The sequence below is a fragment of the Solanum lycopersicum genome, chromosome 10 (assembly GCF_036512215.1).
Source record: "Solanum lycopersicum chromosome 10, SLM_r2.1".
NCBI lineage: Eukaryota > Viridiplantae > Streptophyta > Magnoliopsida > Solanales > Solanaceae > Solanum > Solanum lycopersicum.
The window spans coordinates 60,419,744-60,446,295 of record NC_090809.1 but is presented as its reverse complement, the minus strand read 5'-3'; the positions used below and the strand labels follow the sequence as shown (position 1 = coordinate 60,446,295).

At 34.5% G+C, this 26,552-nt stretch overlaps 3 protein-coding genes and 1 non-coding gene across 5 annotated transcripts; 3 read left to right on the top strand and 1 right to left on the bottom strand.

Annotated features, from left to right (window-relative positions):
- Positions 1 to 8,043: 8,043 nt before the first annotated feature.
- LOC101258807 (uncharacterized) lies at positions 8,044 to 13,014 on the bottom strand. 2 transcript variants are annotated; one of them, XR_003244070.2, is made up of 3 exons: positions 11,557 to 13,014; positions 9,746 to 11,457; positions 8,044 to 8,297 (listed from the first exon to the last, which is right to left on the bottom strand). XR_003244070.2 is itself a non-coding variant. In XM_004249704.5 (2 exons), the coding sequence occupies exons 1-2, from the start codon at positions 12,842 to 12,844 to the stop codon at positions 9,815 to 9,817; spliced, it is 2,931 nt and encodes a 976-aa protein (XP_004249752.1). In that variant the 5' UTR covers positions 12,845 to 13,014; the 3' UTR covers positions 9,423 to 9,814. The 2 variants fall into 2 exon arrangements, 1 of the variants encoding a protein (XP_004249752.1); XM_004249704.5 differs by lacking the exon at positions 8,044 to 8,297 and having other exon boundaries at positions 9,423 to 11,457.
- A 2,300-nt stretch (positions 13,015 to 15,314) lies between these two features.
- On the top strand, positions 15,315 to 20,211 carry LOC101263951 (triacylglycerol lipase SDP1). Its single transcript, XM_004249160.5, has 3 exons — positions 15,315 to 17,788; positions 18,662 to 18,805; positions 18,975 to 20,211. The coding sequence occupies exons 1-3, from the start codon at positions 16,358 to 16,360 to the stop codon at positions 19,983 to 19,985; spliced, it is 2,586 nt and encodes an 861-aa protein (XP_004249208.1). The 5' UTR covers positions 15,315 to 16,357; the 3' UTR covers positions 19,986 to 20,211.
- A 72-nt stretch (positions 20,212 to 20,283) lies between these two features.
- LOC101249692 (probable calcium-binding protein CML36) lies at positions 20,284 to 23,265 on the top strand. The gene has a single exon (XM_004249199.5). The coding sequence runs from the start codon at positions 22,390 to 22,392 to the stop codon at positions 23,017 to 23,019; it is 630 nt and encodes a 209-aa protein (XP_004249247.1). The 5' UTR covers positions 20,284 to 22,389; the 3' UTR covers positions 23,020 to 23,265.
- Positions 23,266 to 23,533: 268 nt separating this feature from the next.
- Positions 23,534 to 23,638, top strand: LOC112939940 (U6 spliceosomal RNA). Its single transcript, XR_003244171.1, has one exon. It is a non-coding gene; the product is annotated as a U6 spliceosomal RNA (small nuclear RNA).
- Positions 23,639 to 26,552: the final 2,914 nt, after the last annotated feature.

Below are 26,552 nucleotides of genomic sequence, written 5' to 3'. Positions count from 1 at the left end.
ATTGAAGTAAGATGTTGCAACCTTGGAAAAACGGAAAACCATTCTTGCACAGGCTCAAAGATCGGTAAATGTCGGACAGGATGACTGGGGCCAAACAGCAATATTTCTTTTCTTCAGATTTTCTACCGACTCCTCTGAACATGGCATTCACTACCATTATTACCCGGGTGTCGATCTCTTTACCTTCGTCTTTAGGGAACACCATAGTTCCCAAGAGGCATGCGGAGAAAGCGATAGCTTGAGTTTGCCTCCAAGTACTGTGATCATGAAATTCGTCCGGGAACAATCTAAAATAATTGTCGTGCCCCCACCTCTCGAAAAACCTCATCAGCGGAATGTCGTTGGTCTCTAACCAATCTGCATTCACTAGGAATAGCATATCTCTCAATTCGTTCTTGGTTGGCCTATCTGGTAAGAGAATGTGATGATCGGGACGCTTTTTCCTTTTGCCACACGTCCCAATCGAGTCAAGGCAATCTTTGATCTCTTCTAGTGTGGGTGTTATTTCGACATCTCCAAATCGAAAGACCATCTTCTTATCGTCCCAAAATCGGGTGATGACCTCGATAAACGTGGGCCATACCTTGAAATCCATTATCGAAGGTAGGTGACCCAAGTAAATCGAGATTTCTCTCTTTTGACACTCCTTAAGATTGCCCCACCATATTCGAAGAATGTCGGATGCCTGGGTGACCATTTTGAAGTGAAGGAACTGACTTGACATCTACAAAAACATACAACTAGTTAATTTCAATCCCCCCGATACAACAACTAGTTAAACACGCAATACATCCTTCAAATTTAAACAACAAACATGAGCGTCCTATCGAGCCGCAGGCTCTTTGGACTCAAGGTGGACTTTTCTAATGGGCCCGACACTCCTTGGGTGTCGGGTCATCCTAGGCCAATGCACTATTTTCGGGATTTGGTTTCGCTCTATCCTAGTTTGACTAAGAGTGGGTTATATTTAAAGTGGAATGGGTAACCCAAGCGGACTACTTGGGCTGGGACAATTAACGATCGTTGACTATCAAGTAATCAACTACACTCGTCAGGGTGCCCCGAGAAGATTTTTGGTTAACGAATGACTGCGAACCCGCATAATCGTCCTTTAGTGAAAATGTAAAAAAGTGTCGTTTGACGGAAGTATGTATGCTATGTATGCAACAGTTTAAAAAATCTAATTAATTTAAACACTTAAACAGTTAATCACAAATAATCAAATACGTTAATCTTAAGGTTAGAATCCTCCAAGTCCCCAGCGGAGTCGCCATTTCTGTTTTACCGAAAAAAGGGGGTGATTTTCGAAAAGAGTTTGTTTTTCGACTTTTAGGAGTCGCCACTTAATTTTTAAGAAAAATCAAGAAAACTTTGTTTCTAAACAACCTAAACAGAACAATTGTTTTGAAACATTTTTTAAGGGTTCGGGATTCTTATTAGTGTCTTAGGAAGGTGTAAGGCACCTAAGACACTCCGTTAAATACGGTTTTCCGACGATTAACTTATTTGACTACTTTTTAACCTTTTGCGAATTTGAAGTTGAACCTTTATTAGAGTTTTATTTGGACAAATCTAAAAGTTGAAATACTTATTGTTTTTGAGATTCTTTTAAAGTTAAACTTTTTAAATTTTAAACTCTAAACGAACTAGTGAATTTGAAACGTCCAATATTTTAAGACTTAGTTTTAGCTTGATAAAATAGAAAGGCGTTTCGAAGGAGATTTGGATTTTTCTAGTCCTAACACTAACGATACTTTAAACAACGCACATAAGCAAGTAATAAGGAGAGAGAGAGAGAGAGATTTTTGGGTCCAAACTCGGGTACTGTTCACCTTGACCGAGTTTTGGACCCACCTGTTTTTGGGTGTTTCGACCCATTTTGCCACCTGTCCTAGTCTAAACATTACAAGATAAAATATAAGAGGAATAAGGAAAGGAAAATGACAAGGGCTTATGCCCATTACAAAATAAAATACGGAAATAAAATAAAGAAACGTCTTCTAATCCACTTTGGATTCTCCTTCCAACTTCATGACTTGTACGCCTCTCTTAAGGTTGTCTTGCTTGGTAAAAGACTATGAGTCTTTACGACTCTCTCGAGATACGGAGAAGGAGAGTTCGTGGTGAACTCAAACGGATTTTACATGCCACACAATAAACAAAAGGAATTAATATTCGATTCAACGGGCACATATACAAGAAAACAAACTAACTTAATAGAAAATGCATATCCATGGATAGTATCTAATCGGATCAATAGACACACGACAACATGTAACAAGAAAGGTCAGACTAGCGCAACATGAAAGAGACGACAGAAGAGAAAAGTAATGACAAATGCGAGTCGACCCAAGGTAAATAACTATATTGAGGCGATTTTACTTACCCAACCAAACAATGAACTTTCAATTTCACAGAACAAGGCATGTATATGGCAATCTTTGAATTTAAAATTTGACTTGTCGAACTAACAACAAAGAAAAAGGACAAAACTCCAAAATAAGACATCACTATTATCATTCAATGCACTACTTCGCTTCTGTCGAACCCATCATCACATCAGTTTGACATCAAAGTGAAAGAAAAACAAAAGAAGAAATAACAATAAAGATGATGACAGAAGAGTTTGAAGTGAAATTGGATTTCACTTCGACCAAACGGGTAACATCTACAACTCATTATAAGCAGAATAACGAAGGATTCCCTTAGACTAATTCATGTACGAATACAAACAGGAGGAAGAAGCAGGAAACGAGCAGAAACAGACTCGGCGGATCGAAATACCCCAAACACACCGTTCATTCCCTTTAAAACTTTATCAAATTCAGGAAGTTGCGACAAAATCAAGCGAAGACAAGACAAAACCACAAATTTCAAACAACTTCTGCAATACAACAAATTCACAGCAGCTAGGACCAACCTAAACACTAACGTACAAACAACAAATACAACTAAGAGTCGAGGGTCAAGATGGGTGTTACCTCTTTAAGTGCAGCGAAACAGGGACAGCGAGCAGGCGGAGCACCACCATCACGAACTCGAAATCACCCTCTGCTTCGCTCGCTCGAACAAGAACGTCGCAACGACACTCGACGAAACAGTTTCTTCTCGTCCAGAAATCTCCAACCTCAAATTGCTTCCAAAAGTTTCGACCAAAGATTCAGCCTTAATTTTGACCAAATGTCCAACCCAAGTTCTACTTTTTTCGAATTTCGATGAAAAAATCCCCCTCTTTCGTGAAAAAAAACCCTCCTCTTTTATGAAGATGGGAGGGGTTTATGTAGGGTCGGTGATACGATTTTTCGCCCATTTTTTGAACTCAAAATCGAAATCCCTTTGGGTCAAAACCCACATGGCCAGGCGTGTTGGAGAGGATGAAATTGACACCTCGCAGACCTACTCGACAGCGACGACTTGCGTGTTGCAGACCTGCTCGACAGCGGCAGGGTATGGGTCTCTGTCGAGAGGGGAAGGAGAGAGCGAGCGTGGGGGAGACGCGGGAGAGAGGGAAGGAGAGGAGAGAGGACGTGAGGGAGAGACGCGATGAGGAGAGGTCGCGTCTGTTTTCTGGGGATTTTCGATCTGAGAATCGCGCGATTTCAGGGGAGTTTGTCGCGTTTCTTTCTGGGAATTATTGGCTGTGTTGCGTAGGGGAAGAGACGCGTGAGGGAGACGAGAGCGTGGGGAGATGAGGGAGAGAGCGAGAGAGCGTGGGGAAGACGCGGGGGTTTTCCGGGTTTCGTTTGTTGTTCTGGGTTTCTGTTGATTGAATGGGGCTGAAGAAGAAAGGGGGGGGGGGGGGGAAACGGGTTATTGGGGTTGGGTCAGGTGTTGGGTCGGGTTTTTGGGTGGTTTTTGGGTGGTTGGGTTTGAATTGGGTTGGGTTGAGGGGAATGTTGGGTTTGAATTGGGTTGGGTTGAGGGGAATTTTGGGTGTTGGGCCGATTTTAGGAAGAGAAGTGGGAGAATTGGGAACGTTTGGGCCTGAAGGGAACTTGGGCCTGGCTTGGAAGAGGAGGGGTGTGGGCTGATGGGGGGAAGTTGGGTTGGTTTAGAATATACACAAGATATACCGGCTATATACACCACTATGTAAACGTTAAATCGTTATATTTTTTGCAAAATTATAAAACTAATTAATCTGAATTATTTGGAAAATTTAGGAAGCTCGATAATTAATTTCTACCGACGTGGGTCAAAATTGGGTGTCAACAGTAATTATCTGGTATTTAAATTTTATTAATACGTTAATTTGTAAAATATTCGACCGTTATCTTTTCTTTTTTTATATAAATTATGAACCGTTTTAGTAACGGTATTAAAATATGTTTTGAGCAAATCGAAAATTATATGAGATAATATTGGATCAAAGCTTAGAACTTGTAGACACACTAAACCTAACACTTAATGAGTTTAAACAGATATAATTTACGTATCTTTAAGATAGAGATAAAATCTAAATGATGATTTATTGAGAAAATATTTAAATAAATCAACGAAAAAATTTAAATTTGCCGTGTACAAAAGTTGTTTACGAGAAAAACACTCTTATTAATTATTATTTTTCACTTTTACAATTTATATATATAACATCTGATTAAAAATTAAGAAGTCAGTTCGTCTCACACCTTGGTAGGTTGTACCATTGATCTACCTACTTGTATGAAAGAGGAAATATTCGAATTTGCTTTTGTTGAAATAAATACTCCACTAGTCCAATTCATGAGTTTATTTGACTTTATTTGTGACACCATCCGTAAACAATATATGTCAAAGTACTAACTCCCTTTTAAAATATTAACAATAATTTTTTTATTGAATTGAATTTATTAAAAATATTTAATGAATTTTTTAGAAAAGAAGATGTCTATCTAATATCAAATCTTTATTTATTCCTGTGTAAAATACTTTAAAATATAAATAATTTTTTTAAAATCGCAAAGAAAACTCATATATACTGAGTAAACTTGTTTTCTTAAAAAAATTTGTAAGCCACACAGAATGATAAAAATTTCACTTAAAAAGTATGATATAACAAATCCGACTAAAATGACATTGATTAGAGAAATCAATCTATTTCCTTTGATCTTATTTATGAGATGTAATCAACCATATGGATCAACTCATCAATCTTTACGAATAATGCAAATAATATTAACGTAATATAATATTATCTTATGAGGTTGCCAATCCCTAAAGATTACTATAACAAAAATGATTATTATTGGCAATTAATTCTTAATTGTCGCTAAATATATATTTTTAGCGATAATTGACACTCTTTGCATATGTCTCTAAAGTCTTTAGCGACATTGATTTTAATGACATTTAACTAATACCGATAAAGACTTAAATACTCTTTATTAATGTCAATATTTAATGTCGCTAAAGATTGTTTTTGTAACAGTGGATGAGGCCTAAAACAGTTTTTTTTTCTTTCACAAAAAACTAAATAAAATTAATTTACCTAATTATTGTTAATTATAAATTTATTATAGGAGTAGTATCTATGCCGACCACTTTGATATATCACCTGAGTTTTTATATCATCATCTCAATAAATTATAATATTTCAGTATTACGATCGAAAAATTAATTAAACAAATGATGTTTATTATAAAAGAATTATTGAGAGTGATTTCATTAGGCATGTGGTTAGTGGGATTATTAATATCATATTCTTTGAGAGATACTTTAAACGACCTTTGGTTTATTATAAGAGCTAATATATAATAAATAAATTTTGTATATTCGTGTTTGGACCAAAATAAAAGATTCTCTTTCCACTAAACAATATTGTTCTTTTGCTGGCCAAATAAATCTTGATAATTGTCTACATCAAAAATAGAATTAGAATTATTTTTTAAAAAAGGTAAAAATGTCAAATAATGTATTATTTTAGTCTGGTTTATAAAAAAAATAATATAATAATATCTTTAGTGTAATTTTATTGGGAAGAGTGATAAGTATGTAGGCTTTAACTTCTAGTTTGAGTAAAATATTTCAAAGCAATTTTGAAAGAAAATACAGTAATGAAGAGGTCATGTTAACGAGAAAAGAACAATAACAATATGAACAAAATAATAATAATATTGATGTGGAAAAGAAGGAGCAAGTAAGGTGTTCCGAACGACTATTACCATGCCTTTTCCAAAGAAAAGCAACACAACACGTATTTACTATCTTCAAAACTTTTACCTAATTCTCGATTTGTATACCTTTCTATCTAGAGTCACGTCATTTGTAACGTAAAGATGTATCATGTCCTGCCGCCTAATCACTTTTTCCTAATATATTCTCGATCTATCTATATCTCTCCTTAGATCCATCATAGCCGATCTTACTTATCAAAACATATGCATCTCTTCTTCACAACACAAACCATCTTAGTTAACAATAATTATTCGAGTAAATTATTTAGTCTTATTCTAATAGCTCGTTAACAAATTAGAGATCTAAATAATTAAGAGAAGAACAACAATTTTGAAAGTGTAGCAATTTAATGAATGTGGTCAATTAATTTACTCCATTATTTAATTTGCATTATTGCATGCTTTTATTAGAAGAGATAAGTGGAATAAAATATACACTAGTAACGTGAAAAGTTGGCCACAATATGAAAGTTCCAACTACTTATCACCACAAAATAGTCAATGAAAACACACATACATTGGCCCAAAATCATTATCAACCATTCAACTTGTATTATTGTATGAAATAATTCATGTGGAAGTCGTTGCTCCAACCATTATATGACACATTTTTAAGTAGAAAGACTAATTGATATTATTTTTTTATTTTTTATTCGATATACACATTGAAGCTCAACTAATTAGCACCACATATGACCTCATTTGGAGGAAAGCGCTCTCTATCAAGGATACTTATATAACCAAAGCTCGAACACGAGACCTTTGATTAAGGAGCAATCTCATCCACTATACTACATTTTTCATTCATTTCATGTAATAATTCAAATATACATTGTCAGTTTAAAATATCTTTTTACACATTTAGATAACTCATATGTATAGAAAATTCACCTATCATTATACATCAATTTTACACAAGCATTTGCCCAAAAATAGATTATTTGCATTTACTTGAGAATTGAGCAACAATGGAAAAAAAAATGAAATTGAATTGGATGGTAAAAAGGGCTGAAGTAAACAAAAAGTGGTGGTTTAATTAGACAGCCCATCAGGTGTTTTTTGAACTTGAAAAGCTCTGACTCGTTGTCCTTCCACTGCATAGAGTAGATACTATTCGTTGCTCTGTGAAATCAGCCTCACGCAGTCTGCCCAACTCTAAAGAGACAAGCAACCAATACCTTCGTATAAATCATTTGACCCCACTCTAATGTTGGATTCCTTTTTCTTCAAGCGTTCATCGGAAATAACATCTCTAACCCCATACAAGCTTAGTAAGGTGTACATACATTTCACTTTCTCCGAACTCCACTGGTGAGATTATACAGGATTGTTGTTGTTGTCCTTTTCGGTGGCAGATATTTAATTGTACAAGTGCTGGAAGTGTAACCAGGGTGAGTGGGTATAGCTTCCGGCAGAGAGTAAAACATCAAAGACATATTACATCTGAACTCATAATTTAGCAGTGTAATGAATTTAATATTAAGAATCTTAAATGTCGAACCTATTAAATTTAAATCTTTGATCCGCCTCTAAATATGACCAGTGAAATTATCCTGAATACTTCATCATACCTCATTTGACACACAGTTTGAAATGATGAAAGAACAAAAAACAAAAATGAACTAGACTAAGACCAAGGCTGCCTATTGGCCAACTGCTTCGAAAGCTTCCACAAGCTTTTCATATCCAGGAATCAAACACGAGACCCTTTGACTAAGGAGGAACAAAAAAATGGTGGTTTAATTAGACAGCACATCAGTGTTTATTGAACTTGGAAAGCACCGGCTCGTTATCCTTCCACTGACAGAGCTGTAGGATCTCATTAAGGAGGAATCGCTTTCCATATCCAGGAATCAAACACAAACACGAGACCCTTTGATTAGGGTGAACAAAAAAAATGGTGGTTTAAATAGACAGCACATCAAGTGTTTATTGAACTTGAAAAGCACCGGCTCGTTATCCTTCCACTGCACAAAGCGGGGACTATTCGTTGCTCTGTGAAACCAACCTCACGCAGTCCATCCCACTCTAAAGGCCAAGCAACCTATACCTTCGCAAGCCAAAGATTAGCCCTCCAAGCCCAGCCGTCAGTGTCAGTCTAACATTCCACCACTTACAAGGCTCGGCGATGTTGAGTCTTGTTATCTAAAATATAAACACAAATAAGTCATTGTTCAGAAACGATGTGGGAGAATATGACACAATGTCTACCTAACATTAGCGTAAATAAAACTTTGAAAAACTAAAAACTCAATCAAGTCTAGATCTGTGACATTATTTCATTAGACATTTAACGATTTTATACAGAAGGTGCTACAAGAAAGTGGAAACTATTCTATTTCGCAATTTCATCGCTTGACTGCTTTTTTTAATGGAGGACTTCCCATCTTACGGTAGAAACGTTGGAAAAAGTGTTAGTTTTTTTTGACAGACCCAAATCTTCTCGCGGCTAAAGAGATTGATTGTAGATCAAAAGAGCCTTGAATCAAATTTGAATTTACCAAAACTATAGAACAAAAGAGATCACAAAAAGTGCAATCGTATTTATATATAGTTACGTACTTAACATTAATTACTTTATCACTATTAGTACTTGCGATTTCAAATAGATTGCCAAAACGAGCTAACTTATTACAAATTTCTCCTTATTAAATTACTTTTAATGTATAGTAAGTTGACATGATTTTATATAAATACCAACATAGACATAATATGCAAGATTTAGGGCCCAAAAAAAGTGATGGTTTAATTAGGCAACCTATCAGGTTTTTGTTAGGACTCAAAGAGCACTAGCCCGTGATCCTTCCACTGCACAGAGCGGGGACTAGTCGTTGCTCTGTGAAACCAGCCTCACGCAGTCCATCCCACTCTAAAGGCCAAGTGGCCTATACTTTCGTATAGACCACTTGACCCAACTCTGTGCTTGGACAGGGCAGGCCAGAACATTAGCCCTTCAAGCCCATCCATCAAGATGGACCCAACATTCCACCACATTGTTGCCCCCACTCGGGTTACAAGCCCACGTTACAAAGCTCGGCGAATGCATCAGTCTTGTTTCTCATATATGAAGTCACAAAAGTCTCTATATACAAACGATGTGGGAGAAATATAGTTAGTAGATGATCATTCTAGCTTGTTCTATTTGATGATGAATTAATAAGGTGAATATAAACAGGTAGGAAATTGTGCATCAGATAACATTTTCATTGATTCATATACTCTCATGAGTCAAAGTTTCTTCCATTCATTAATCCAAAAACAAAAATCATATGGTTGTGCTGAAGGAATGATCAAGCTTCCGAAATTACGTTTTATTTATCTGTACAATAGTCGATTTTTTGATCACATATCATGATAAAAAGACTGTTCTTTCATCCTCAGTTAGCCTCTAATGATAGGTGCAAACTCTTGTCTGCGTCCTCGCTGTGGAGTAGAAGAATCAAACGAGTGCATAAGCTCGTTTCGATCCCTCAAATGTTACCCCTCCAAGCTCTTATTCAAGGAACACAATGAAAAGGGAAAGCAAAAAAGATCCTCTATTAATGAGTTACCTTTAGCTATTTCTAGGAAGTGTAGGTAGTTAATTTGCTTACCTTTACATTTCGCGTAAAAAGGTTCTCAAGGAATTTTCTTGACTAAAGTTTAGTCCACTCCAGTTGAATTCATACTTCTGGGAGTGGAACAACTGCTTCGAAAGCTTCCACAAGCATCGCCACTCTTGTTTTCCGTGCAGGAGTTAGCTTACTGACCATGCGCTGCACTGCATTATCGAGCATCCATTGTTCAGCTTTTTTCCTCTCATTTGACATTTGGTTCCTCAAATCCACTTTTTCTTGTTCTTGATCAGGTGTAGGGGGCAAAAGTTGAGGGGGTTGTGGATTGACTTTTCGAGCTCTTTCCAATACCTTTATTGATCTCTTAAGGAGGATCAATTTCTTCAGCTTGCTCCAGCTCTTGGACTTTGGTGGCTCAAATTTACTCTCGGTGATAGGATTATTAGCAACAAGTTCCGTTGTTTCTAATGGACTGTCACGATGTCTCAAGCTTTCGTTGAGTGAATTTGTACTATTTTGCTCTCCGCAATCTGTATGATCAGTTTTTGGTGGCTCCTCATCTGGAAGTATGTCACTAGTGACACTCTGTGTATTGGATGAATCATCTTGAATTGGCGTTGTTAGTATCTGGCTAACAGCTTCTTTTATGAGATTGACAGCATCATTTCTGCTGAAACTTCTGCCATTGTGGCTCATATCATCTTTTTCTTCAGAGAAATCGTGAAGGGAGTTGTCCATATTCGTTTCAGCTAGTGTTTTGTTGTAGTTTACCTCATCGAGTTGTTCATTCCCTATTTTTGATACAACGTCTGAAAGTATGTGCTGCGATACCAAATGCCACATGCTGATGTGCTTCTGTTTGTTGACCTGTTTTCTGTATGTTTCGTCTTCGTCTTCTGCTTCTGTTATCTTTTCGTTCTCATCACTGGATAGAGTACTACTCTCCATGGCCTCACATTCAGAGAGATTTATGTTATTTTCCTGTGTTTCATCACCGTCGTTGCCTAAGTTTGAGATAGTAGAAGATGTTCCTCTTTGAGAATCATCATTTGAATCACCAAACTCCACTATTTCAACCGATCCCTTGTCACTCGAAGTGCTTGCTACTTCATTCAGCTTCTGGCAGAGGACAATGGCCTTTTGAGTATCATCATTTTTTAACATCGAACTGTCATCTTCTGCATCCCTTTTGTCTACGTGTTCACGAACATTATCTGCATTGGAGACTGATGCCTTTCCCTTGCCTGCAGTTTGCATATTGTCTTCATTTCTAGTTTCCAATTTAGGAAATGTAACCTGGATATTACTGCTTCGAGGAGGAACCACATTTTCAAAAGCTGTTACAAGTAGTCCTACTTTTCTTTTCTGAGTCGGAGCAAGCTGACTTATCGCCTTCTGTAGAGCATAGTCAAGCATCCATTCTTCTGCACTTTTTCTCTCATCCTCCATCTGATGTTTCAGATTAACCTTTTCTGCTTCAGGATCAGGCTCCAGCTGCAGATACCGTGGCTTCCTTGGATTGAATTTTCTCAACTTTTCCAATTCTTTGATGAATCGTTGGAGAATAATCCATCTTTTAAGATTGCTCCAGTGCGTTGGTGCTTTCTTCTCAGCTTTGTTCATGACTCGTTCTTCGTTTTCCTGTATCTCATGAGGGCTGTCAATGTTTTCTCTGATTACAATTCCCTCATCCGCCTTATCACATTCCTCATTCTTGGTGTCTGACTCGTTGGAGTTCTCTTCGTTACACACTGTTGTATAATGAATGCTTATGTCAATACTTAGCAGAAAGTTTTTACTTTTAAGGAGAGGAGAGTAAACAATCACATGTAGAAGTATTCATGTCTTACCTTCACTTGTTACTAATTGATCATCTGATGAGTGATCTTGAACTTCTGGAAGAAGAATTCTCTCGATTGCTTCTCGTACTAGCTTAACTGCCAAAATCTTGGGCGCTTCAATCTCTTCGTTATTTGCATCCTGATTTGTAGTCATTGACTCTCTTTCGGAACAACTCAAAAATGAATTAGAGCTTTCTGCTGCACAAGACTTGTTGCTCCCATCCTTGTGATTATCTTCATCAGTTCCACGGATCACTTTGCTTTCCAATTCTGTAGATTCCTCCGATATCATATGTCTGTGAATCAGGCTCCACATGCTCCTGAGCTTCTCTTTCGGAAGCTGGGCTACGTGTACCTTCTTGGACGAGGCATTGGGATCAACATCTTCAGTTGGATTAGCTTTGTCATCCGTCTCTTGCAAATTGTCTACGAGTTCCATTGTATCGTTGCTAGCTAAAGCAGAGGAAACCTCAGTGCTACATTTTGCTTCAACGAGATCATATATCAACGATGTTTCATTCTCATGCAGTTCTCTGTTGATATCCTCAACCTCCTCACCCGTGGTAACGACATTGTCAACCGGCTTTATCAGAACCGCATGACAGAAATCAGCTTCTATGTCCTCTATATCGCGGAAAACTGATGTTGTTACACTCTGATCATTTGATTCTACGTCAGAACTAACCAGTGTATCCTGCTCTTGTGTAGAATATTTCCTCATTATATCGATCGTCTCTTGATAACTTCTCTCTTCACCAAACACACTCTCAACATTAGGCTCATTTACTCCGAAAACTCCAACATCTTGTTTAAGGTTGCTTTTCTCAATAGAAAACTGATCTGCATTTGTTGACTCACTTTCTAGTCTCCTACTTTTCTGTGGTTTTAACAGTCTTCTTCTTCTATATACGCGTTTTACTGGTGGAGACGGATCATCATCAGAGTGTTTATTGAGTGAACAATGATGGTATGAACAAACTTTCACTTTTGAAATCCTGTCTGATTCATTTAGTCCAGGATGAAGTTCAACTTGTTGAGGGAACTTTGAATCCTTGAGTGTGGATGAACAAGTTGACTTAGAACTCGACGATTTTCTACTAGATGGACTATGATCAAGAGTATGACCTTGTTTCCCTTTAGAACAACTTGTTGCCTTCATACAATGAGACGACAATTCGGATACTTCAAGTGAAGATGGATGTTGAGGGGTTGCTGCATAATCAGAAGGAGATACCTGCTTGATTCTTGATTTTGATCTTCTCCAAGGTGACTTTGTGTTGCCAAAATTTGTTATCATTTTGCATAAAAAATATGATGTTTTTCAATCTTTATTAGTCTATTCTTGGTGATGGCTTTTGAAATTGGACTTGTTGGTTTATCTTGTTTTGGGGTGTTTTGTTGATTGAGCAATGAAAAAGGCAAGGAAAGAACCTAAGCTTGTTTGGTTTCTTAATGGTGTTTTGTCCCATCTAGATGTCAAAGTTTTGAGCTAGTACTTTATTCGAAATTCACTAGCTTAACGAATTTAAATATGTGTCACATGGGTCCGTTAACTGGACTAAACGTTTCACTTCCAAGTTCCAACTTCCAACAGGTTCTTTATCCTCATGACTCAAATTCGATAATCTGATGAGTTAATATAGTCTTCGTCCAATGCTATTTGCCTCTCCAAGATTTGACTTTTTTCATTTAATATTACATGAATGGTAGTGATTATATTCCATAATTTATATTATAAGGTAGTAGTTGACTAGTTGACAAGAAAGTTAGGTTATCTTGTTAGTGTGTTTAAAAATGATAATAGATTACAAATTTAGATGTTGGGTCATAGTGATTAGTCTTTTAATTTTTTATTTACTTGCACAGATTTAAAGATAATTAATAAGATTTGCGTCTATATTATCATATTTAAATTTTATTCATAAAATTATATTTAATATATTACTGAAATACTTGAAATCTTAATAATTAAGCAAAGGCTTTTTTTACACCATGAAAAAAAAAGTTACACTACTCAAATCATTTTTAAAATGTATATCAATTAGATAAACCTTATTAAAATAAAAAAATTTGGAATTTAAAAACTTTGAAATTTCAAATATAATAGTTCAAAAGATTTAAATTATCAATAAATATTTTCAAGGGTATTTGGGAATTCTAGTTGGAAGGTCACTATAACAACGAAGTCGGCACCGACAGTATCTTTTTTCTTCTATTAGAAAAAATAATAACTTTAATATATTTAAGAAAATTGGAATATATAAAATAATCCTTATTTAGAGTAAGTAAATAAATACATAATTTGGAGGGAGGGGTAATATATTGCTATTAAAAATATAGCTAACATATTTGTATAAAAATAGAAGGTGGGCCACAACCAATTAAAAATAATTGATTTGGGAAGAAATTTTAGGGATAACTGAAAGAAAATGGGAGAGAAAAGATAGGGAATGAATTTGGATAAAAATAAATCTTCCGCTTGATGTGGATCCGAACCAAATGGCAAAATTTGTGCAAAATTTGATATGGAAATATTTTAAACAATAGCTATAGAATTTATTTTGATTTAAATATTTGCTATTTTGTACAATTTTTCTTTTAAAAGGAAAAATGATGTGATCTAAATTCGAATAGATTATAAAAGACTAAAAGTTCCTTGATTTATCCGTTTTAGCAATGTTTTTAATTTATTATCTAACATAACATTAGTTTACAAAACATAGCAATACCTTAATTTTAGATTTTAATTTGATAAACCTAATCCCTTCCATTCTTCCCAATTCTCTCTCTTGGTCTTAATTAGATCGAGAAAAATTAAATTCTCACTAACAAAATGTAATTTCAAATAGTCTCTCTTTATCTTTCTCGTTAGTGTCATTGACTTCATCTTCTTCTTCTTCTGGTGATGGTGGAATAGTTGTATATACGTCGGAATGTATGTAAATCATTATATGTCACATATATTATTCTACAATACGTATACATTAACTTATACACAAGATATATGTGATATATCTATATTTGTTGTGTGTATGTATCTTATGTATAAGTCATTTTATAATATTACGCATATCATCATATATATAGTGGCATATATATGACACACAAGTGTTATGCTACTGTTTTTTTTCTTTTAATACGTAAACTGTCAATGTATATAAATAGTTATATATATATATGACAACTAAATATGTATATGTATGTGTATTGATGAACTAAACATTTTCAAGTATAGGGACAAAGAATATTAATTATAGTATTGTGAACACACGCAACAAATAATATCATTAAGTTGTAATACTAATTCTAAATTGATTTACTTGAAAGGTATTTCAAATGTCATTTTCTCAATATGTACACACAACCAAAAAAATAAATAATATTTGAGTATTATTGCTTATTAATTACTTCTAAAACTTTTAATATTTCTTTAATGCACGTGTTTTATATCTCTATTATACTTCATTATATCAAATTATTATCGTGTTTTTATTTTATACTCTGAAAATAAATAAAAAAGTTTATTATACTAATTTAATTTTGATTTTTAGTACTAGAAATTAGAAATTAAATCGAGTCGAACTATAAATGTATACTCCAACCTAAAAGTAATCTAAAGATGTGGTGCATTAAATAGACAATTCCTTTTTAATCTAAATTTCAATTTCGAGTCCTTGTTAGAAACGCGCCACCTTTGGATTTAACCTATTCTACACGAATTTTCATTAATCAAATTTGAATTTAAATATTGAATACCAAATAAAAATTGGAAAAAATAAAATAAAAAAAGTCATTAAATTACTTGCAAGCAACAACCTCATATCTCGAAAACATTTACTTTTGCCCTTTTCTCCTATCTCTCACAAAATCAAAACAATTTTCATATTGAGAAAGGAGAAAAGGACAAATTCAAACTTTTATTTTTTTAAAAAATCATTAAAACGATTTACAAATTTCTGCAGAATAGGAAAATTGTTGAATAATATTTTATTTTATATATTTATAGAATTGAATTGAATTTTAGAAATAATATATTCAATCATGTCTATCCATACTTCCTTAGCTGATACATATCATACGTCAGTTTATTAACCATATACTCAAATCGTTATCTGATCCAAATTTCTGACTTTTTTTTCCTTTTTCGAATCCCAATATGATTCTATTAAATCCAATCTGTGCCAAATTGCAGTGCGATTAAATTTATTATTTTTCACATTTTCTTTGTATTTTTTGAAAAAGAAGCATTAGCCTGTTCTTGAGTTCTTATCCCTTTTCTGGGTTTTGCTTTGAGAAATTTTAGTTTTTTTGGTTGATTCCTAGAACCCCTTTTGATTTTGGTTTGTGGGGTTGCATAAAAATTGAATCTTGATGTTAAAAGATTGAATCTTGATTTCTGGGTGTGTTGGGTTTTGTGCTTTTGTCAAGTTGTTGTTGGTGTTTGAGCTGAATTGACAAGATTTTGTACAAAGGGATAGGTTGAAACAGGAAAAGATTGGGAATTTATCTCTTTGACTTTCCTAATATATGAGGTATTTTCTTTGATCTAGTAGGTCTATTCTTGAACTTTAACTTAGCTTTGTTAATTTCTGGTTCAATCTGATTACTTTGAATCTTGTGAATAACCTTTGTCAGAGTATCGTTAGTTTCTGTGTTACTTTGATATTCAGAGATAGTACAGACCTTTGTTGTGCTAATCTTGTTCAATTGGTATAAGTTTAGAGCCTTTAGATTATTAGGTATTTGTGTATTGCTTGTCTTAACATTTTGCTGAGCAACCTATTGGAACCAGTTCATTTGTCCATTTGAGATGGATATAAGTAATGAGGCTACTATTGACTTCTTTGCTATTGGACCTTCTACGATATTGGGTCGAACAATTGCCTTTAGAGTCTTGTTTTGCAAGTCGATTACGCAGTTGAGGCATCGATTGTTTCATTTCTTGATGTATTACTTGTACAAGTTTAAGAGTGGAATTTCGTACTATGTGACACCTTTGATTTCGTGGTTGCACCCTCGCAATCCACAAGGGATATTGGCATTAGTAACGCTTCTCGCCTTCTTGTTGAGGCGGTATACTAATGTAAAAGTTAAGGCTGAGATGGCTTATAGGAGGAAGTTTTGGAGGAATATGATGAGATCTGCCTTGACTTATGAGGAGTGGGCTCATGCTGCTAAGATGTTGGATAAAGAGACACCTAAATTGAATGAGGCAGATCTTTATGATGAAGAATTAGTTCGAAATAAACTTCAAGAGCTTCGACATCGTAGGCAAGAGGGTTCTCTGAGAGATATCATTTTCTGTATGAGAGCTGACCTTGTAAGGAATCTTGGTAATATGTGCAATTCAGAACTTCACAAGGGAAGGCTTCATGTGCCTAGACTTATTAAGGAATATATTGATGAGGTTTCAACTCAGTTGAAAATGGTATGCGACTCTGATTCAGAGGAGCTTCTGTTGGAAGAGAAGCTTGCTTTCATGCATGAAACAAGACATGCCTTTGGTAGGACGGCTTTGCTTTTAAGTGGAGGTGCCTCTCTAGGAGCTTTCCATGTTGGTGTGGTGAAAACGCTTGTAGAACACAAGCTGCTGCCACGGATAATTGCTGGTTCAAGTGTCGGATCGATTATGTGCTCCATAGTTGCGACTCGATCTTGGCCTGAGCTCCAGAGTTTTTTCGAAGACTCCTGGCACTCCTTGCAATTTTTCGATCAGTTAGGTGGAATTTTTACTATTTTCAGGAGAGTCATGACCCAGGGTGCTGTACATGAAATCAGACAGCTGCAGGTACTTTTACGCAATCTCACGAATAATCTTACTTTCCAAGAAGCCTATGACATGACTGGTAGAGTTCTCGGGATTACTGTTTGCTCCCCTAGGAAACATGAACCTCCTAGATGCTTGAATTACTTGACTTCACCTCATATTGTTATATGGAGTGCTGTGACTGCTTCTTGTGCCTTTCCTGGTCTCTTCGAAGCTCAAGAACTGATGGCAAAGGATAGAAGTGGAGATCTTGTTCCATATCATCCACCATTTCATTTGGGACCTGATGACACTTCTGGTGCATCTTCTCGCCGGTGGAGGGATGGTAGCTTGGAGGTTGATTTGCCAATGATGCAGCTAAAGGAGCTCTTCAATGTCAATCACTTCATTGTGAGCCAGGCGAATCCACATATCGCTCCTCTACTGAGGATCAAAGAGTTTGTAAGAGCTTATGGAGGCAACTTTGCTGCCAAGGTATGTTCATATGGACTTCTATTGTCTTTATTATAGATGGTCTTGGTCTTTTTGCTTTCAGTTGATGTCCATGGTCGCTGTTAATGCATCATCTAACTCTTGTACATGTATTTGTCTCATTGCAACAGAAGTGTAGAGTACTTTGCTTTTGGTTGTTGTGATTATTGAGTTAGTTTCAAGTAATTATTCTGTATCTATAGGTAGATGTGTATACCATAGACTTCAACCATATGGTGATAAGGAGCTATTTGATTCCCTCATTTAACTTAAAGAATCTTCACTTGTTTGAACATTTAAAATAAGCTCTTTAGTTCAATCGAAGTCACTGAAGAGATTGATTTGAAGGAATCATATGCAGAATAATTTTTACAGTTAACATGCACCGCCAAGTAGCGGTGTGAACATCTCTATGGTATTTTCTCCTTTGTAGAAATAGGGTTCTTGTAAGTCACTGGTGATCAGTTTCTGAGCAACAATCTTTTGTTGGAAAATTTAATGAGCAGTTTGCAGCTCAAAGTGGTTTTGAATTATATAATCAAAGCAAGATTCACTTGTTGATATTCTTCTGCTATCCTTTTGGTGCTAGAGTAGCGGAATGAGTGTCAAACCTATAGAAAAATCCTGAATCTAATATAAATCTAGCCAACCAAATTGCCTTTATTCCGTTAGATCAACTGATCGCATCTTCACATGTATACTTGTTTTAGCTCTATGGTTTAGACCTCCAAATGTGTAGGCTCTATGTAGGCCTTGTTGGTTGTTGTTAACTCGTAACTAAGAATTGCTATTGCTAGTTCATGGCTCATATCCTTGCATGCTCCTAGCGTTGAATTTAAGCAGAACAATTGTAACATAAAGTATTTGGCCGTGCAGCTTGCCCAGCTTGCTGAAATGGAGGTGAAGCACAGATGCCACCAGGTGTTAGAACTTGGTTTTCCCTTGGGAGGAATAGCAAAGCTTTTTGCTCAAGATTGGGAGGGTGACGTAACTGTTGTGATGCCTGCCACTCTAGCTCAGGTATGTCCACTACTAGCAATTTCTCTTTTTGCAATTAAGGAAAAAGTGTTGTTTCGTAAATCATGACAAGTTTGTTCGAAATTTTGTCTCTATTTTCAAATAAGTTGTACAAGGAAGACTGCAGGTTGGCTTGACACTGATCTTTGTTCCATTTTTGTTTATGATACAGTACTCGAAAATCATACAGAACCCCTCTACTCTGGAGCTGCAAAAGGCAGCAAATCAAGGAAGACGGTGCACTTGGGAAAAACTCTCAGCCATTAAAGCTAACTGTGGAATTGAGCTTGCACTTGATGAATGTGTTGCTATTCTGAATCACATGCGTAGACTGAAAAGGAGTGCCGAGAGAGCGGCTGCTGCTTCTCACGGCTTGTCAAGCACTGTCAGATTTAATGCTTCCAGAAGAATTCCTTCTTGGAACTGCATTGCACGAGAGAATTCAACAGGTTCCCTTGAAGACTTTCTTGCGGATGTTGCTGCTTCACATCATCAAGGAGGCAGTGGTTCCGGCGCACATACCACCAGAAATTGGCGAACACACCGGAGCGCACATGATGGCAGTGACAGCGAGTCCGAAAATGTGGACCTTAACTCTTGGACAAGATCTGGTGGTCCTCTGATGAGGACAACATCTGCTGATAAGTTTATCGACTTTGTCCAGAACTTGGAGATTGGTTCACGATTGAACAAAGGATTGACTATTGACCTCAACAATCTCGTTCCTCAGATGGCTGGTAGAGACCTGTTCTCCCCGAGCCCAAGGGTATCAACTCCAGATAGAACTTCAGACACCGAATTTGATCAAAGAGACTTCAGTATTAGAGTCCCCGCGGGTAGTTCAAGCATTATGGTAGGTGAAGGTGACCTTCTACAGCCAGAAAGGACTAACAACGGTATTGTCTTCAACGTGGTAAGAAAAGGAGACGTAACCCCATCGAATAGAAGCCTCGATTCAGAAAATAACAGTTCTGTGCAGGATACAGTTGCTGAGTGTGTGCAACTTGACAGTCCAGAAAAGGAGATGGATATTAGCTCAGTATCTGAGGATGGTGAGGACTATGTTGAGCAAGAAAGTGGCAAGATAAATGAAGTTGATTCCGTTCACTCTGGTGATAATCGTTCAACCATTGATGATGGGGAAGATAAACAAGTCATCGACAAGCAAGTTATCGATCATTGAGAAAACGAGGTTCGTTTAGCTTTGATTATTCTGCACAGGACACAGAACACTCAAAATATTCTTTTATACTCAATGGTTTATAGTCAGAGCTAACACACTCAGAATTGATATTGTAAATACAAGAGTTACTAATTTTATGTGTAGTTATTTTTTAGTGTACTGATCATCACTCTTCTACTAGTTCATAGTACTTTTAGTCCTCAATGAAAATTTACAACTTTGATAATTCTGAGCTAATTTTAAAGAATCTTTTTCTTGTTTCTTATATCCCTAGTTAAATTGTGTTATGGAGAACCATATTTGACCGATCGCTTGCGCTATAATTTAGATCAGTCACTGTATGACCTATTCAAAGGTAACGCTTCGAGTAGAATTTTGCCTATACATATTCAAACCTTAGACCGCACACTGTATGAACTATTCAAGGGTAACGCTTCGAGCTGAATTTTGTCTTTTACATGTCTAAATATCCTGTGTCTGGTGACTATCTGAGTGACTTTTGTATAGGCAAAACAGTTGCCTGTTTCTCTGCATTTGGAAGAGTGGCATGTGCAAATTGTCTGCCACTGAAGTGTGTTGACAAGTCTTTTTGAGTCCTGGCCAGGAGGTTTTCCAGTTGTCACAAGTCTTTAAATAATAGAGAATTTATCGTAAACAATTTCTCTAGCTAATTCTTAAGGTTGGGATAGGATAACGACAGAATCACATTAAGTATATTGTTATCGTAACATTATTATTACTTTTGCGATTGAAAATAATGCATGTACCTCTCAAAAGTTATATATCTATCATGTTTTTCGGATTTTACTAATGGAATTCGATTATAAATTTAATTTTTGTGGTCCAGAAGCAGTTTGGCCATAAAGTCTAATTACAAGACGTTTGAATGGGCTGTCAGTTGGTGTTATTAACTGCATTTAGACAAGTGAAGACCAAACGAGACAAATTAATAATCTATAAAGTGTTGTGTACTGTTTTCTTCGATAGATGTTAATTCTGAAGTTTGTGAATCGATCGTTCTTTTTAATGCTCACGTGTCATGAATATTACATATATTTCTTTAGAGCTAAGTAGTATATTCATCGAGGCTATATATTTTACTATCTTACTGAGAAAGAATCTGACTTGGACGTAACTTTTGCTACTAAAATAATGTGTTAGCCTATCTTGGCGTGCAACAATGAATCCAACACCAAGTTTTGGTGCAATGAATGAATAGGAAACCATAGTTAGAATATAAACATAAGATGATTCTCTTATATATAATTAATGAACCTAATTAAAACTAACTTATGTCCAATCATTTACTTATTGATTATCAATCATAAGTACCTATCAAATTAATTAAATCTTGTAACCTATATGTCCAATCATACACTCGATATTAATATCAACCGATATATAAGTTAATTGATTTTTCTTTTTACATTACTTTTTCACTAAAAGCTTTTATGTTCTTTAATTTTCGTTCAATAAAATTCTTTTTTCTTTTCTCTACATAATTTGAAAAATAAACATTATATTATAACTTATAATTATGATAAACACGTAACATCCCTCGACCACTCATTTTTTTCACAAACACATTCTAAAAGAGATAATTATCACTCTTTAAATGCAGAATACTTCTAGTAGTTGGCGATTAAATTAAAGTCCCACAAACATAAATAATGAAAGTGACTTAGGTATTGTCCGTTTTCTTTGATTCAATAAATTTTATGATTTTTTTTAGTTATATCATCATTGAGTTTAATAGTAAACTTGATTTTCTATCTATAAATAGTAAACTAGTATTTCTATACTTATGAACATTTAATTATGTATCTTTTAATGTAAAGTTTTTGTAATCACATAATGTTATAACTTATAATACGTATAAAATTATAAGAAATATATTTTGATTTATTAATAAAAGATTAGAAAATAATGAAAATTAATAAATCTAAGATAAAAAGGTTGATATTGCGATATTTTTGGTCCTTTTTCATAGTGTAGTTTTAAAAAATATATAATTCAAGTAAATCGAAATGATTATACGAGTTTGTAACTCTACACTTAAATCAAATATCGAACAAATAGATTGAGTATATAAGTTATAATTCTGCAGATGAATACAAATATTAAATATTGAATGAGTACTACAGGCTTTTGATTCGATATCGATGAACTAAAGACTAAATTTAAATTCGTATCGAAAGAGAGGGGCCATAGTGGTCCAAATATAATTGAACAAATATACCAAAAGTACAGTGTATTCTCTTCAAATCATTTTCTCTCACTACGAAGTTTCCTGGAAATTCACCATGGCTTTCTACCATTTAATCTCCATCTTCTTCCTCTATCTCATACACTCATCTTTTCTTGTTTTTTCATTCTCCATTTCACTTTCTCATCCTCCATAGCTATGAAGCTCCTCAAAAACTTCCCCAAAAAGCTCTTCAACTACAAAAAAACTCGATCAATTTCCAGATCTCAAACCTCATCCTTCGGTTCCTCCTCCGATTCCGATTCCCTTCCTCATCGCGGCTTCAGAAAACCAACCGGATCATCTACTCCAACTAGCGTCTTACCGAACGAAATCTCTGCTGCGGAAGTAGTTTACGCTGAGCTAATCCATGCGTTTCACATGATGGATACTGACGGCGACGGTAAGATAAGGAAGGAAGAGCTGGAAGCGATTTTAAGCAGAGTCGGGACTGAACCACCGAGTAAGGAGGAACTCATGTTGTTGCTTGAAGAAGTTGATGTTGACGGAGATGGATGTATTAGTTTACAGGAATTCGGAGCTATTAGCTCAGCGTTTGGACCGCCGGCGTGTGATTCTGAGCTGAGAGATGCTTTTGATTTCTTCGATGCCGATCACGACGGGAAGATCACGGCGGATGAGCTGTTTAGCGTGTTTAGGCAGATCGGAGATTCACGGTGCACGTTAGAGGAGTGCCGGCGTATGATAAGAGGTGTGGATAAAAATGGTGATGGGTTTGTATGCTTCGAGGACTTCTGTATTATGATGGAACAGCAGCATAGATGTTGATAAGTAATTGGTGATCGTTTGATTCTCCTTTCTTTTCTTTTTTCAATTTCGGTGAAAAAGTGTGTTTGTTTTAAGGGTGGGGATTTGATTAGAATCTAATCAACGGCTAGGATTGATCCATTTTGGAGGTTGTACCAAAGTTATTGATCTCGTAAATACATGTGAGAACAAATTCCTCCCTTTTTTACCCCTGAAACCGAAATGGAATTGGCTTATGCCTAATATCAATATCAAACGTTTACGTAATTTTGCTTCTTGTTTTGTTATCTCCAGAATCTATTGACAACAATTTACTCTATATATATTTATCTTGTTTAATCGAGAATTTATCAAAAATAATGAAATATATACTCTATTCTCTTCAACCATTAAAATCGACATAATAAGTTTGTTATATTCACGTCTCCTAAGTGATAAATGATGTTAATTTTTGTCGATTACATAAATAAATTTCTAAACTTGTTAGAATTTTTTTCTCGAATGTCTTAACTATGTCATTTTCTATTGAATTATTGAACTACCCATAATTTGTTCCTTTAAAATTGGAACATACAGAGAAGATTAGCATGGCCCATGCGCAAGGATGACACGCACAAATCGAGAAATGGTCCAAATTTTTTTTAAAAAAATAATATTGGTTGATTTTGATCGGCTTTTCTATTATAAATGTCTTTAATTGTGTTCGAACTGTAATAATTTTGATTGAAGGAATGAAGAAAACTCGTGTTAGTCTCATTTTTTTCTAATTGTGTTCAAATGACTTAAGTAAAACACAATTATTCTCGAACATTTTCACTATCAATTGGACTAATGAGTTGTGGAACAAAATACGTATCCTCTATCAATACTCATCATAAATCTGGTTCTACATTAGACAACGGTGTTTGTTTAAAGGGAACGGATTATGAGGATTCAATATTTAGTAGAAAATGACGTAGTTGAAATATCTGATGAAAAAATCCAACAAGTTTAGAAATCTGTTTATTTGTTGGAATTGAATTTGAATAAAGAATTAATAGAAGACGGAATCACTGAAATCTTGTTTCGTCTTCACTCCTGGTGTGCTGCTTCCTTTCCTGCCACTACTTTTTGAGTCAAAAACTCCTCTTTGGTTTAATTCATATTCAACTTTCTCTAGCGGAATTAGACTTTCATTTCTATTTCTTCAAATCCAGCATGACATGTGTCAAGAATCAAAGAAAAGTTCGCAAATTGGACCTTAATTTTTCAATGATAGCTAAGTTCAACATGTGCCATGTTAGCATTAATATTTCATTCATTTTTGTTTTTATAAAATGTCAAAATCATTTGTGGAAATGATTGAACTATATTATAGTAATTGATTTGTGTATATAAAGACTAAATAATTATTGTATTTTATTGTATATAGCAAGTTAGATATCCAAAGCATTTCACATAAATTTACTTATTATTATTATTATTATTATGAGTGAATTTGATAATATTTTCTTCATCTTAAACATAGACCATATGCTAATAGTGAAAAACTCAAGTTTAATGGAATTTTGATACAAAGCATTTTCATTCGTGTCATTCACTAAATATCTCTTTATTTCAAGTAGATGGTCTATCGAAATTGATTTTCATATTTCATAAAGATATATCTTCTCATATTTAATTTGTAAAATTATACGAGAATATATTATCATTATTGTTATCTTAAAATAGTGATATACAGTATCTTTTATTTTTAATTTTTAATTGCAATATTATCTCATTATTATGTTTAAAGCCTGATTAATTTAAACACGAGGCTAATGCTATTGATTTAATTATAATTTATTAATTGGATTGTAACCAAACCCATAAATACAAACCAATCACTAACTCAAAAGTCAAAACTAATGCAATATTCCATTATGGCTTAGAGTGTTTCTAATAATTTCTTCGATTTAATTAATTATTATCACTTCAATTATTTATTTATTTTCTTACATCTAGCAAAACATACCTTTAACTCCATTTTCTTGAGCGGAGCTTCATTGATTACGATATCTTCTTTATGTTTATGTACTTCATTTGTTAAAAAATCTACATATTTATTTGCTTCTTTCAAAATATTATCTAAACGTTTATTATATTAATCTTAATTTACGTGATGAATTGAACTCATATTCATCTAAATATTGGATTAGTCTTGATAATATGTGAGGTGTCTTGCATATATAGTATGGTCACATCATTCATACTTTGATGACTCAATTATCTTTTGATCGATAAATATCATGTAATCAAACAATAATTTGATATTATATACATGTCAATTTTTACCCATGTATATATAACTCCAATAACTCTAGAAAATTCTTTTTTCTTTTTTGGTTGGGCCCCACCTCTCACTATCAACATCATCATCCAACCGTCCATTAGATAAGCTACACACAACTCTCTAAAAATTTACTTGCTTTCACTTTTAATTTGTGTTTTGGTAATAAAAGGATCCAAAGAAGACATTAAAAGAGTTGACTTCTTTTTATGATGATGATTATGAGTATACTTGCTCTATGATTAACTAATATACAATGGAAGTTAATGTTGGAGTGGTATAGTAATAGTGAGATTGCTACTCTCGTAATCAAAGATCTCGAGTTCAAAGTCTGGTGATGAAGAAAATCTTATTGGGAGCATCACCTTCGAATAAGTTTTACAGTGAGTAATTCGTATTTAGTCAGGGCTTCAATTTAGACTCCAAAAACTAAAAGGGAAACAAGGAAAAAAAATTAGGTGTAAGGAAAAAACTAATACAACAAATTAAGTGATTAGGTTCAATAATTGATTTAAATGTCAAATGCTAGGTCATTAAAGGCAAAATTAAAATTCGATAACTTAAGGCCATAAATTGATAAATATCCATGCAAGTTGTTACTTTTGCTATTTGTTTATGGTTCTTTCCTCGATATGATCAGCATTTCATACTGTTAAATAATAAAATTTATATTTATTAATTATGACAATTTATGCGTAAATTCATAATTAAATTGTTGAATTCTCGATAATGAAAATGAATTTCAAGTATATAATACTTATTCGATAATCGATACTCACTTTAGATGTCCCGCTTCGTTTATTTTTTATCTATCTAGAAAAATCATTCTTATAAAAAATACTCCTTCCATTTCACAAAGAATAACCTACTTTGACTTGACATGGAGTATAATAATATAAAGAAAATTTTTTAATCTTGTGATCCTAAATTAAAGTTAGATCAAATGTACAAAATTGCCCTTTGATCTTGTGGCCTTAAACATGTCACGTGACAAGTTGTTACCCAAAAAGAAAAGAGGTTATTCTTTTTGAAAAATACTAAAAAGAAAAGAGGTCATTCTTTTTGAAAAATACTAAAAAGAAAAGAAAATCATTTTTTAAAAAACGAATGAAGTATAAATTTTTCAATTTCAATATATTACGTACGTAACAAAATCACAAATACAATTAATTTAACCTTATAAGAGTCAAAAATCTTCTATTATTACCCGATCAAAAGAGCTCCTATCTTGCTGAGATTAACAAGT

Bases quoted from the DNA above. Each gene is read 5' to 3' on its own strand.
- LOC101258807 (XM_004249704.5), bottom strand. From the start codon at position 12,844: ATGATAACAAATTTTGGCAACACAAAGTCACCTTGGAGAAGATCAAAA. The intron at 11,458-11,556 runs GTAAGACATGAA...ATTATACAACAG, and splicing joins TCAATTAGTAACAAGTGAAG to TGTGTAACGAAGAGAACTCC.
- LOC101249692 (XM_004249199.5), top strand. From the start codon at position 22,390: ATGAAGCTCCTCAAAAACTTCCCCAAAAAGCTCTTCAACTACAAAAAA.
- LOC101263951 (XM_004249160.5), top strand. From the start codon at position 16,358: ATGGATATAAGTAATGAGGCTACTATTGACTTCTTTGCTATTGGACCT. The intron at 17,789-18,661 runs GTATGTTCATAT...TTGGCCGTGCAG, and splicing joins GAGGCAACTTTGCTGCCAAG to CTTGCCCAGCTTGCTGAAAT. The intron at 18,806-18,974 runs GTATGTCCACTA...TTTATGATACAG, and splicing joins TGCCTGCCACTCTAGCTCAG to TACTCGAAAATCATACAGAA.